Here is a 13,050-nt window from a genome sequence, read left to right on the forward strand (position 1 = left end):
GTGAGGGCCCCTAATTGCTGCTCCATGTGCCATCAAAGGCCACTGCCTCCGCACATTCCACCATCCTGCCTTTGACTGCAGACCGGGAACTGGCAGGGATAGCTCCCATGACCACTTACAAGGAACCGACAGAATCTCTCCCATCGGCCTCCTCCTCACATTAACCACTGGTAGAGTCTTTGCGCCTGCTGACACCAATGGCCAACCATCACCCCAGTCTCTACAATCATGTGCCCCTCCAGCACAGCTAGCTGCATCAGCATTGTCTCCTCCTGTGGCCGATTCACTGTCAGGGAATCTCACCCATAAGCCAGACCATTTTCAGCCATACGGGGTCTTTTCAGAAGAGGAGGATTTAGTATCTCTGTCAGTAGACATTGAGATGGATACAGATGAACTGGCACAGACATCATCGCAGAACAGGACAGAACACCATCACAGAATGTGTATGCAAAGTGTAGCATGGACAGAGCCCATGAATCAGCAACAATAGATCTGGCCCAGCAGTTCTTACATTGATTTCAACTACCTCGGACCTGGTCTTTACTTCACACTGTGGTCTGTTTCTGAATGCTAGTGCCAGTTGTACTCAATGATTGCATTCGTGTTTCTTCAGTGCTTATTTCTTAAGCAGCATTCAGACTCTCATTTCCCTGGTGGATTGACTCACATCGAGTTTGGTTCCCTCTTCTGTGGTTCAGCTCCCAGGCTTTATTGTCAAGCCACTGTTGACTCATACAATTATGTTTGTGGTAAGAGTGGCAGTTCGCAGTTTGTTGTGCATTGTGTGGATAAAATACAATACTTGCACCACTTTTAACCTCTGTCAAAGTCTAATAGAATGTTTGTGCAGCTCCTTTTTTAGACAGTTGTAGCTGCACCTTCTGCAAAAAGACTGAATTAATAGTTGATATTGTCTGCCATGTCATTCATAAACAACATTAACAACAAGGTTCTCATCAGCAATCCATGTTGTGGGAGTTCACAGACTTTTGCATCTTCAATGGCATCCAGCATTGACTACCGCCCCATTTCACTAGCTTGAAGTTAACTTCTACTTCTGTCAGTGACTCTTGATCCAAGATAATGTCCTGTGTTCACCCTAACAAGAAATCCTCAATCCAGTCACAAATTTTGTTTGATACCCTATACAGTTGTAATTTTGATAATAAGGATAGGTGGGAGAACCAAGTCAAATGTTTTTCAGAAGTGAAGAAATACTGTATCCACTTTGTTGCTTTCAACCATGGCTTTCAGGATGCCACATGAGAAAAGCCCAAGGTGGGTTTTGCGTGATCAGAGTTTGTGGACCAATGATGATGGGAATACAGGAGGTCATCCATTTAAGATACTCCATTATGTGTCAGCTCAGATCATGCTGTGGGATTTTAGAACAGATGAGCATTAATGAAACTGGACAATAGTTTTTTAGGATAGTTTTTTTTGGATAGTTTTTTTTTCTACTATCTGTAGAGGGGTGCAACCTTTGTTTTGTTCAAGGGATTCATGGTATATTATGCTTAAAATTGAAGCTAGCTTGGCTGCAAATTCCATAAAGAGCATGACAGCAACACTATCGAGGCCTGGAGCCCAGTTATAGTACCAGTGATTTTAGATTTTTTGCAACACAACTGGCACTGATGTTAAGCCACTCACTTTTGCAGGGGTGCAAGAAGTAAATTAGTGCAGCACTTCAATAACTTTCTTAGGAAAGGAACTTTGAAAATGAAGTTCACATTTTTTCTGCCTTTGCTTTACTACCCACAGTTTCAGTTCCTGTGTCATCCACGTGTGTCTGGATACTTACTTTGGTACCACTGACAGTTTTACATGTGACAAGTATTTCTTTGGGTTTTATGAGAGATCATTCCACAAGATTATGCTATGGAAAGTCATTTTAAGCTCCACACACATTACTTACATGACAACCAAATGCATTTCATTCACAATCTCTCTATAGCTCTAAGCTGAGTTTTATATCAATTATGCAGAAGTTACAGTTTTGTTAGAAGATTTTTTACAATGTACATACACCATGGAGGGTCCCTCACAGAGTGCACTGTTTTATTAGGCACATATCTATCAAGTGTATGGTTAACTTTTCTTCTAAACCTGAGCCAAGTTTTCCCCCATGCTCCTGCCCAGAGGTAAATACTTAAAGTGCCTCTTTCATGTATGACACAACTGCCTCTTTATCTAGCTTATTGAACATGTAAATCTTCATGCTTGTTTTGGCTGCCCTTTGCATGAGGTCTGTTCAAAAAGTATCCAACCTTTTTTTTATTGTTGAAACCAACAATGGTATCAGGGTGCATGCACTATCTGTGTTTGTGGACATTTGTAGTGCACATGCCTGATTTTTTCATGACTGTGGAAACAATCAGTCACTGGCTAGCCACTGACAAATGAACGCATGTAAGTGGCAGCTGTCAGATTGTTTTGTGTGCAAAAACGACAGAAAAAGTGGAGCAATCTAATTGCATCAAATTTTCTTGTAAGCTTGGGCATTCTCAAATTGAAACAATCATCAAGATTTGACAAATGTTTGGGAATGAAGCAGTGGCTACCACACAGATAAAGGGATAGTACAACTGCCTCAAAGATGACTACTCATCAGTGAAGAACAAAGCACATTTAGGTAGGCCTAAACATTCACATACCGGTATAACATTGGCATTGATCAAGTAAGAACACTGGTGATACGGGATAGATGAATCACAATTGGATAATTTCCAGATGAAGCTGAAACTAGTACAGAATTCATTCATTCCACATCAACAGAATATTTGGGTCTCAGGAGGATCCCAGCAAAATCTGTGCTGAGTTGCTAACAAGTGAGCAGCAGCAACTTCATTCAGAGATCACGCAGGATATGCTGGATACTGTTAACAATAATCCCAACTTTCTATGATCACTGATGATGACTCCTGGGTTTATGGGTACAACTTAAAAACAAAGTTCCAGTCATCATAATGGAAACTTTTATCATACCCGAGAGTCAAAAAATGTGAAGCAGGTCTGTGGCAATGTAAAAGTCATGCTGACAGTCTCTATTAATTCCAGTGGTGTGATTCATCACAAGCACACAACAGAAAGTGCAAGTATCAATAAGGAGCAGTACAAAGAGGTTCTCGTTACCTTCATAAAGCCTTGGGATGCAAACATCCAGACTTGTCTGCAGAGAGCAGTTGGAACCTTCACCACAATAATGTACACGCTCATTGTTCTGAGTTAATTAAAGAGTTCTTTGTCCAGACACAAAGAGCTGTGGTTTGTCAGCCTCCCTATTCCTCTGATCTAGTGCCTGTTTGCCTAAACAGAAAAAGACTATGAAAGGGACCTGATTACAGAACAGGGAAGACATTATGCAGAATTCAACAGAGCAGCTGTGCACCATATGAAAAGAGGCTTTCCAGTGGTGCTTCCAGCAGTGTTGGGAAAAGTGTATAGAAGCTGAAGGGGACTACTCTTAAGGTAACTAGTGTCTTAATAAAGACTGTTTTTATAAATAAAAGTCAGATATTTTTAAACAGCTCTCATACTTGAGTATTCATTGTCGCTACATCACCCTCATTGTCACTGATGCCAGTTTTAATATGGACATCATCAAAGAAATAAGATCTTTTGGTTGCCATTAGAATCTAGGATTCCATCATAAATCAGCTTTCAAACTATTTGCTCTAGGTAATTTTCAGAGAAAGCATTTAGCATTATTTTGCAGCAAAGACTTACATAACTGTGATTATCTTTATTTGCTGTTGAATGATTTAAGTCTCTCCCAATGATGACTTTTTGATTGAGGAATTTACACAGTAGCAAAACTGTGGTTTTCTTTTTAAGTTTTCTGTTTCATTGGGGGTGAGTCTGGTGATCAACAGAGAGATCGACATAAAAGTTTGTGCCCACCCTTGATACTGAGCCCTGTCAAACAATCTCACAAGCAGCTTCATTTTCTGTTTTTGTAGATCTGAGTTTCATCTGTACTGCGACAAATACATTACCTCTATTTCCCTTTAGTCTCCTATCCACATATTTTTTTGTGCTCCACTGTCACTCACCTTTTCCTTGCTTCCTGTGTACATATAAAATCTCCAGGTCCTCCACCTCCCCCTTCATCATTTCTCAGTCTTACTTGTAAGGGTGCCTTATTTTGTCCCCTGCCTTCTTGCTTTAAAACTGCATGTTTATACCTTCTACATTCCATAGCAAGACAATCTTTCCTAACACACTCATGTGATCTCCTCACTATGGATCTTCTATTATCTCTTGAACTCACCCCATCAAAGATAGCACTCACACCCAATACTGCTGCAGTGCCAGTATAGAGAGAGAATGTCCTTTTCTTCATTCAGGGCTGCTGATTAGTGCCTCTTCTATTCGATAAGTGGTACTAAACCCCCCCCCCCCTCCCCCCCCCCCCCCCCCACCCCCACACACACACTATTTAATCTCTGTTCTTGACAGCCAGAGTTTCTCATGCAAATTGTTATAATGACACCATAGCAAGATTCAGCTCTAAATTGTCAGATTTAGTCATGGAAGTGATAACACTGAGTAAGAAAAGACAATTTGTTTTATTCACAATACAGTGTTACCAGTGTTACTTCACAGCCAACATGAATACAGAATAATGACATGCACCATCATATAACACAATTATTCTCAGTTTTTGTTTAGAGTCATACATTTTAATCATCTGTAAAACGAAAAAAAAAAATCTGGAGCAACTCAGTATGTGATGAAACTATAATTACTAACACAATTACTAACAAGAATGGATAAAAACTTTGACTCTTTTTCACACAAAAATAAATTATTCACAATTCACAATGATAATTTTCTGCAAAATATTTGTTCATGAAATAAGTACATCTAATTCACCCACACATAATTTTTGGGGATACAGAGTAGTTGGTTAGAAGAATCCAAGTTTCATGTTTGATTTATGCCACAATATGGCTTGTATCTCATATTTTACTTCCAAACATACATTTCAACTTGTGATTTCAGTATTTGCATAAAAATTAAATATTCAGCCATGATATAGCTGTACAAATTGACACTGTATTTATAAATATGTCATCAATATTCTTTTTGTCTCTTTGATCCAAAGTTACTATTTATTCTGAAATCTAGGAAATTGGTACTTTTTTTAATTATAAGGTGTGTTCACTAACTAGGAACCAAATGCTTCACAGCATCTATTGCTCACTTCACACCTATTTTTCACTCATATTCTCCTCCATCTTCTCCTCCCTATTCCCAACCCTGTCCCTCTTTGTGAGTATCCTCTTGTCTTTGTGTCTAATTTGAACTAAAAATTCTCATTCTGGTTGACTGATAGACTGCACAATATTTCACTATAACTTTCTTAAGAAAAATAGTGATGGACTCCCTTCACCTCTTAGGATATTGTGGTTACAAAATTGTAAATATGAAATATGCAAATATTTGTGTTGCTGACGAGCAACTTCAGCCCCATACTTGACTAACTTCATTACATACAATATTTAAAGCTGATGTCATGTTTATCTGTGTCAATTCATTCCTTTTCCCAGCATGCTACAAACATTTTAAAGTAATAATAAACATGCATGTTTATGAAGGCTTTTTGTGAAGAAGCATAACTACTGCTAATTAACATACAATAAGGGTGTTCTAAAGAATTTTTACAGTGGCGGCAATGTACCAATCCTGAAGTAGAGAATAGTAGGTATTACCCAAATATTTCTTATTTATTTATGTTTAAATCAACACTGGGAGACTAAAAAATGCCATTTTAGAAAGACCCACTGACTGCAGATATCAGCTAAGACTCAGTGCTGTTCTCTCTCTCTCTCTCTCTCTCTCTCTCTCTCTCTCTCTCTCTCTGTGTGTGTGTGTGTGTGTGTGTGTGTGTGTGTGTGTGTGTGTGTGTGTGTTTTTTTGCCTCTACGAAGAACAACAGGACACTTAAGAGCGACAGGTGGCCGTTCTTTTCCATGTGACTTCCTACACTGCAGTGCTTCCTACATTTGTTGTTGAGTATTGATATAACATTAGTTTAATGGACCGGAGAATCATCTACATTTACAAAAGAAGTTAGAGAGGAATACAGCATGGCAAATATGAGGTAAAACAAAGTATTCTCTTTATCATATAGCCATTTTTAAGAACACTGAAGCAAGAAATATTTAATAATCATTTGATAAGATGTGGTAGTACTTTTTCAGTACAGTGGTTGGAGTAAACACTTGCAGTATTAAAAAAATGGAAGTAGTAAAATGAAAGAAGATTTATACGGACATGTTCTGTACATCTTCTAGTTGCAACTTAGTATGAAAATGTCTCTCATAACAAGCAACTTAAATACATATACTTGTGAAGGATGTACATGAGCATGGAAACTATAGAAAAGGTACTGATAATTGTTATTACTCACAAACTGTAACTGTGATGGATATAAAAAAATTGTGAAGGCATAAATTATTCTGAAATTAGATGAAATACTGCTTCTAAATAAAATAAGTCGTTCTGGTTCCAGTACCAAAAGTAAGTGAAAGGAATTTAAAGTTATAGGGAGTATGAATAAGCAATACAGATTAGGAGTAACTATTCGGAGCAGTAACTCAACAGAAATTGAATTACATATAAACATGCAGAACAAAGTAAGCACTGTATGAATATTCCAAATTTTGGGATCAAACAATTTGTAGTCATTTCCTTAATTTTGCATCTTTATTCTGATAACCTTCTTTGCTGTTTTCCTTGCAGTTAGCTCAGATCTTTGTGTCATAGTAGTACTGCTGAGGAAGGTTATCACTAAATAGTGACAAATTATTCAAGATTATTACATGCAGCTCTAATGTATTATTGTAGGTCTGTTACAGATAGCTTTTCTGGTACAATAAGAAGGATGTAGATTTATTAGTATACCTTTCACACTGTATACAGAAGGAGAGGTAGAGAGGTAATTTTTACTTGCCATTATTTGCAGTAGCTAAGCACTTCAATAGAAGGAAGTCTGATGGTGACTCAATGTGCATTCCACAAAGAACCATCTGCCAGATTCATTAAAAAGTAAAACCACTGGGATCCAATAGAATTACCTCAATGTTTTATACCAATTTCAAAGAATTAACACATTCTTTCACTACTATTTATCATGAGTTTGCAACTCTGGATGTCCAGAACATTAGGAAGAGAGACTGCAGGTGAACACTTCCACAATATGAAAGCAAACTTTACAACATAATACTAGCTTTAATGTAATGACTTCCCTGGAGAGTAAAAAACTTCCATGTTCAAATTTTGTGGCTTTAGAGACTTTACTCTTGTCATGATGCTTCACTTTCTGCAAGCATGAAATTATCGGAGTGAAGATATTGCACGAATATTTGTGTAATCACTTCCCAAAAATTAATCATGATTTTTTCATTGCTAACTAATAATATGGAAGTTTTACTTTTATATGGGATATAAACTATAATTAAACATTTTTGACTGGTAGATGAATGCAATACATTTTCATAAATTATCACTTTGAAGCAATCAACATATACTAAACCAAACTATTCTGATCACTCTTGAGCATGGATTATATAACTGATATTTACACAAAACAGACAACTCTCAGAAGTCAATTGTAAAAATGACATTCTGTATAGGAAAATATCACATGAAAACTGCTAATAACTACACAACAGCACACAAAAACATTTGTTTGATGTAATGAATAGGGCACAATAGATTCCAGCTACAGAGATGATGATTCAATCTTGTCTGTAAAACAGTTTACAGGAACAAAGCAAACCAGTATGAAGCTGATTGAATACACTCAATTGAGTAGTAAAGAAAATATGCGAAGGATTTCCATTTCATTTAACAGGAAGTATGTGCACAGTTGTGGCAGAGACCATATAGGCAAAGCTATTATGACCCACTCCTACTACATATCCTACATACACGATCAGTACTGTGTCAGACTGTGTCACTCATCACAGGAAGAAGATTACTGGCACTGAATATCACCCTACAAACAGTATGCACATTTGTATATAAAAACAGGTAAAAGATGAGAAACCAGTAACCATAATTTTTGATTTATTGTTTGAATGTTCCATAAAACTCGCTGGCAGAGTATTATAAAGTTTGCAGTTGTCTGATATCAATAGTTGTCTAGTATCCTCTCCATTAATTTCTAAGCTCTATTGGACCACAGTACTCAAAAATATACCCCCTCCCCCCCCCCCCCCACACACACACACATATACCTACACACACACAGTATGGGGAGGGGTGGGGGGTGGGGGGGTGAGAGGGTCCTACACGCCTGTTTTCCATAAGGAAGAAACTAAGCGTGAAATCTGAGCTATGATGTTGAACTTGTAAATACCTACCCACCACTTAGTGCTTCCTTCACACAGTATGGGTGTGACTTACTCAACTCACTGTTCAAAATTTGCTGAAGGAGTATTTGTAAATATGCATATGATGAAACAATATGTTATGGACAGAACTGGTACTGTTGAGAGAGGAGGAGGTGGAAAAATATAAGAATAAGGAATGTTTGTGAGTAAAGGTTCTATCTTCTCTGTCTCCAAAGACAGGATGGAGAATACTTGCCCTATGATGTGCATCACTATAAGATAAGTGAAAAGTAATCAGCAACACTGTCAAAATGCCATTATTTTTTAATATTTGTAACCTGAACAGCATCTTTAAAATGTCTCTCTTATTAAATTGTGTGTTTCTTCTTGGAGTAAACTGCCACTCTTTTAATTATTTAGCTGAATAAATGTTCTACCAATTAACAACATAAATGTTGCAGATTGTTCTATATAAGGTCCCTAACACAATGCATTTAAAATCCATAATCACATTCATCAAGCCCCACCTCTTCACAGTTTTAATGTAATTTACTCAGATTGCATATTCAACATGGAAGTCATCAGTTCCTTAAGAACCCATATACTTTCTCTTTTGCTATCACATTCCTCATTTCATTTTTCCCGAATTCCATCTCAATGCATATTGTTACACATTAATAAATTTAAGATAGAAAGATTTAGATGAGATAGGAAGAAGGCTCATCTACAGTATTCAATTTCTGTAGCAGACTAAATTTCACGCATGACAATTATTAGTTTATGATGCAGAAGCCCACATTTTCTTTATTTACATACTGAATTCTATCTGCCCAATACAAAACAGACAAAATTATATGAATGGAATGACACAACTGAAATTAATAGAGATACATATTCACACTTGTTACATCTAGTTTTAACATTGTCTCCATTCATGTACCTGCTTCCGGTTACACTTACTTTTTTTTATTTTTGTCCTTCCTACAATATACCCTTGAATTTCATTGTGTAGTAAGGTAGCTCCAATAACATTAAATCTACCATATGAGACCCAAGACATGCTCAAATATCAAGAAGTATCCTCAAACACATGACATAAAATTGGGGTCTGTTTCCAAATCAGCTTTCAGTACAAGTGTAAAGGCACCAGTAAAAACATATTTATCATTCCTCATTCACTGTATATTGTGTTTATCTTACAAGTTTCAAGTACAAGCACTTTGCAGGAACAAACCACAGCATGCTATACAGTCAAATAACAATGTAATTTCTTACACAATTTCTGCAAGCAGAAAACAATTTCAAGCACATGCAGAAACCAGAATACGGATTTGGCAAGCCATAAATGAACAGTAACAGTGACCCACTGCAAATAAGATCATTTCTTCTACAATCAAGCACACAGTGAACAGCAGCAGCTGCAGCAACAGCGATGCCAGTTACTTTACCTGTGGGTATGGTTAAGGGGGCAGGCAAGGTGGTGGTGGTGATGGTAGTGGTGGTGGTGGTTGTGTTGGTGTGACGAACTAAGTCATACGGAAGCGAAGATCGCCTCGGCATGCAGTGGGGGGGCGCACAGTTCTCTTTAAAGCCCAGTGGTCTCAAAACACCTGTGTTAGCAAAAAGCAAGGGTATTAGTGACCCTCCCTAACTAAATGCCATATGATGAGCATATTACAAATGGAAAATAAAATGCATAAACTGGATGCAAACTTAAAAATAATATACAAGGTGAAGGCTGTTCTGGAGCAGTACTGCACAGTATTTACAGTGAATTCCTGGCAACATACATTATATTAACAATACTCAATTTGCACTATATATGCTACTTATGAGCAGTACCCTTAAGTAAGAAATGAAATTTGCTACTAAAAACTCTTGCAGAATTCACACAGATAAACATGCTTTAAAAAATTAACATTTTAAAGTTTGTGATTTGTGCCCCACAATAGTCTTTCCCTTTGCAAAAACTCTGTGATGTTTGAGTCATACAAATAACGATCTGTTGCAATTACAAATTTTCAAATATGTTTATTTTAATGAACCTTTTCATGTATGTTACATGTCTTCTAATTTATATTAATACAATAGCTTTACATACAGTTGCACACTGCTGATATAACATAATTCACTGAGTTGTTTATTAATTTTACTAGTGATTTATTGGAAAAAACTGAGAAAAATGGAATTCATTTTATGCACATTATTATTCCACTTTTATTCTCATAAAATGCAGTAAGCAAAAAATTTTGAATTTCACTAAGGACAATAACTTAACCATAATTTGTACATTTAAGGCCATCCATTTTCAGCAACTACAAGCTCTTACAAATAACCTTACAACTGAATGCTGTCGACATCTGATTATTTGGATGAAATACTTAAACTTTTAAATAGTGATATGTAAACGTTACATATTGTAAGATAAACTTTTGCATTATAAGTGAAATCTAATGAACTACTTTCATACTGGTATGACCTTGAGCAAAATATTGTGTGTGTGGACGCAAGCACTGACTGACACATGCACACGCACGCGCACACCTACGCGTGCGCGCGCACACACACACACACACACACACACACACACACACACACACACACACACACACACACACAGAGTAAGAACAAAGCAGTCCAAACTACAAAAATGCTATTGCACAGCAGTTAAATATATTAAGAAAAGAAAGCAGATGAAAACTGTTATTTAAAGATATTGTCTGATCAAATCATGAGAGCTACTCATTCTTAAACAAACCAAGTTAGTAAAAATAGCACAGAACATATATGTTTACATAGACAGCAGCCTTGTTCCCAGATACTAATAGAAATCTTAGTCCAGAAGAATTTTACATATTTACTGTTGCTATACTGAAATTAATATCCATCTTCGGAAAACAACTGCGGAAAGGTTTTGTGATAAAACTCTGTCCATTTCAATCTAAGTTAATATGGCCAGTGTTTCCCTGATTATTATTCTTTCCACCAGGATCATGCATCTACTATGCAAATTTCTTTCTATATTTTTTTCTTTCCTAGGTTGCTTTTTAGACTTAACTTTTATAGCAAAACATCAGAAGCTATTTCTGTTGGTTCCAAACTGCCTCCTTATGATTTACAACAGAAGAAACTGAGCTCTTTCTTTTAACATTCCTTTGCCTCTTTCATGATTGTAAAATATAAAACAGACTTCTGAAAGAAATGACTAAATACTGCATACATTTTTCCCCATCAGTCACCTAACTCCCAAATACATTCAAAACCAAAAGAGTTCATAATATTTCTCACATTCAGCTGTGAAGCAACTGTTTCTTCTTCATATGACAAACTATATTTTTGGTCCCAGCTGAAGTGTTTCACTGTGCAGCCATGGTCCGTACATAAGAAGGGGAGGAAATCTAATGATATTGGTTGCTGTTACTTATACTGTTATGTTTGCTTCCTATATCTACCTTCCTGATGGAACCATTAATTAAAAATTAATTTACAGAACATATTTCTTACTAGACAATGTAACACATTCTTGGTTCTAGATGAGACATACATACATATAAATTTTCTGATAATTTCACATGTAAGAGCTGTAGCATAATAAAAATGCCCCCTGCCACCTTAATATACTATTGACCTTTTTACAGTTTACAATGTACTATCATATGAATTGTCTATAAAGTGTACCTGAACAGATACTTAATGGTACACAGAGAGTGAAAAATTTTGGAGCCATAAGCAAGTAAATAATATTTGTTTGTCTAAAGATATTTAACACCCTGTTCTTCCACAAATATATGCCATGTAAAATAGATTTACTACAGGGATGTTAGACATTACAACTGGTGAATAACTTGGTTTGTGTGCGTCACCAGCCTGTTTCAACTACCTTATTTATTTAGTAACTGGAAATTACAATAATTTTATTCTGCATGACTTGTTGCATCAAGTACATTAAATGGCTACCAAGACAGTAACATCTTTCTTAGAGACTGCTTAATTAAAGAGATGAGGAGACCTAACAATGGTAAAATGAAATACACACTTCTAAACACTGGTAGAGTCATAAAACATGTAATTTCTTTTAATCTGTTTATGTGGTATAAGATTTCATAAGACTGAATTCAGATATTCTATATTGTAGTACATATATTTCAAGAAATGTGGGGATTAAATATGCTTTAAAAAGATATAAAGTTGTGAACATCACTTAATACAATATAGAATTGATAGGAACTTAAAAGAACAAAATTTCCACATACTATCAAGAAATTATGTCCTTTTCTTACCCTCCTTAAACAACAAAAGGTGGCAGGGAGCACAGAGCCACTTCACACACGAAACTCAACTCTCTCAGAGTGCACATTCTTTGTAAAGAATTTACTAAAATGTGAGCATCTCCTACTTTGTCTGTTGATGTTGACATCAACGGGCACAGAGCCCCGTCGGAGGAATCTCTCTCCTCCTCCCCTGAGTGCTAATCCTGCAGACTGTGGATCTTCTGCACGTCCCAATAGTAATGCTACAGGAGCAGATCCACGCCTCCGGGCAAGAGCCTGTGACATATGGAATAATTCATTAATTAGTAATTAAGTAGTTACACACACACACACACACACACACACACACACACACACACACACACACACACACAGAGAGAGAGAGAGAGAGAGAGAGAGAGAGAGAGAGAGAGAGAGAGAGAGAATGCAAT

At 36.6% G+C, this 13,050-nt stretch overlaps 1 protein-coding gene across 4 annotated transcripts in view; it reads right to left on the reverse strand.

Moving 5' to 3' along the window:
• LOC124796435 (cAMP-specific 3',5'-cyclic phosphodiesterase 4A-like) overlaps positions 1 to 13,050 on the reverse strand; it is a 323,597-nt gene that overhangs the window by 99,796 nt on the left and 210,751 nt on the right. For 3 of the 4 annotated variants that reach the window (XM_047260627.1, XM_047260625.1, XM_047260624.1), the window contains 2 exons: positions 12,745 to 12,895; positions 9,797 to 9,958 (listed from right to left, as the gene is read on the reverse strand). In XM_047260627.1, the coding sequence (XP_047116583.1) occupies positions 9,797 to 9,958; positions 12,745 to 12,895 (313 nt within the window). The remainder of the gene's footprint in view (positions 1 to 9,796; positions 9,959 to 12,744; positions 12,896 to 13,050) is intronic. The other variant, XM_047260626.1, reaches the window with a different exon arrangement.

The sequence above is a fragment of the Schistocerca piceifrons genome, chromosome 4, assembly GCF_021461385.2.
Source record: "Schistocerca piceifrons isolate TAMUIC-IGC-003096 chromosome 4, iqSchPice1.1, whole genome shotgun sequence".
NCBI classification, from domain to species: Eukaryota; Metazoa; Arthropoda; class Insecta; order Orthoptera; family Acrididae; genus Schistocerca; species Schistocerca piceifrons.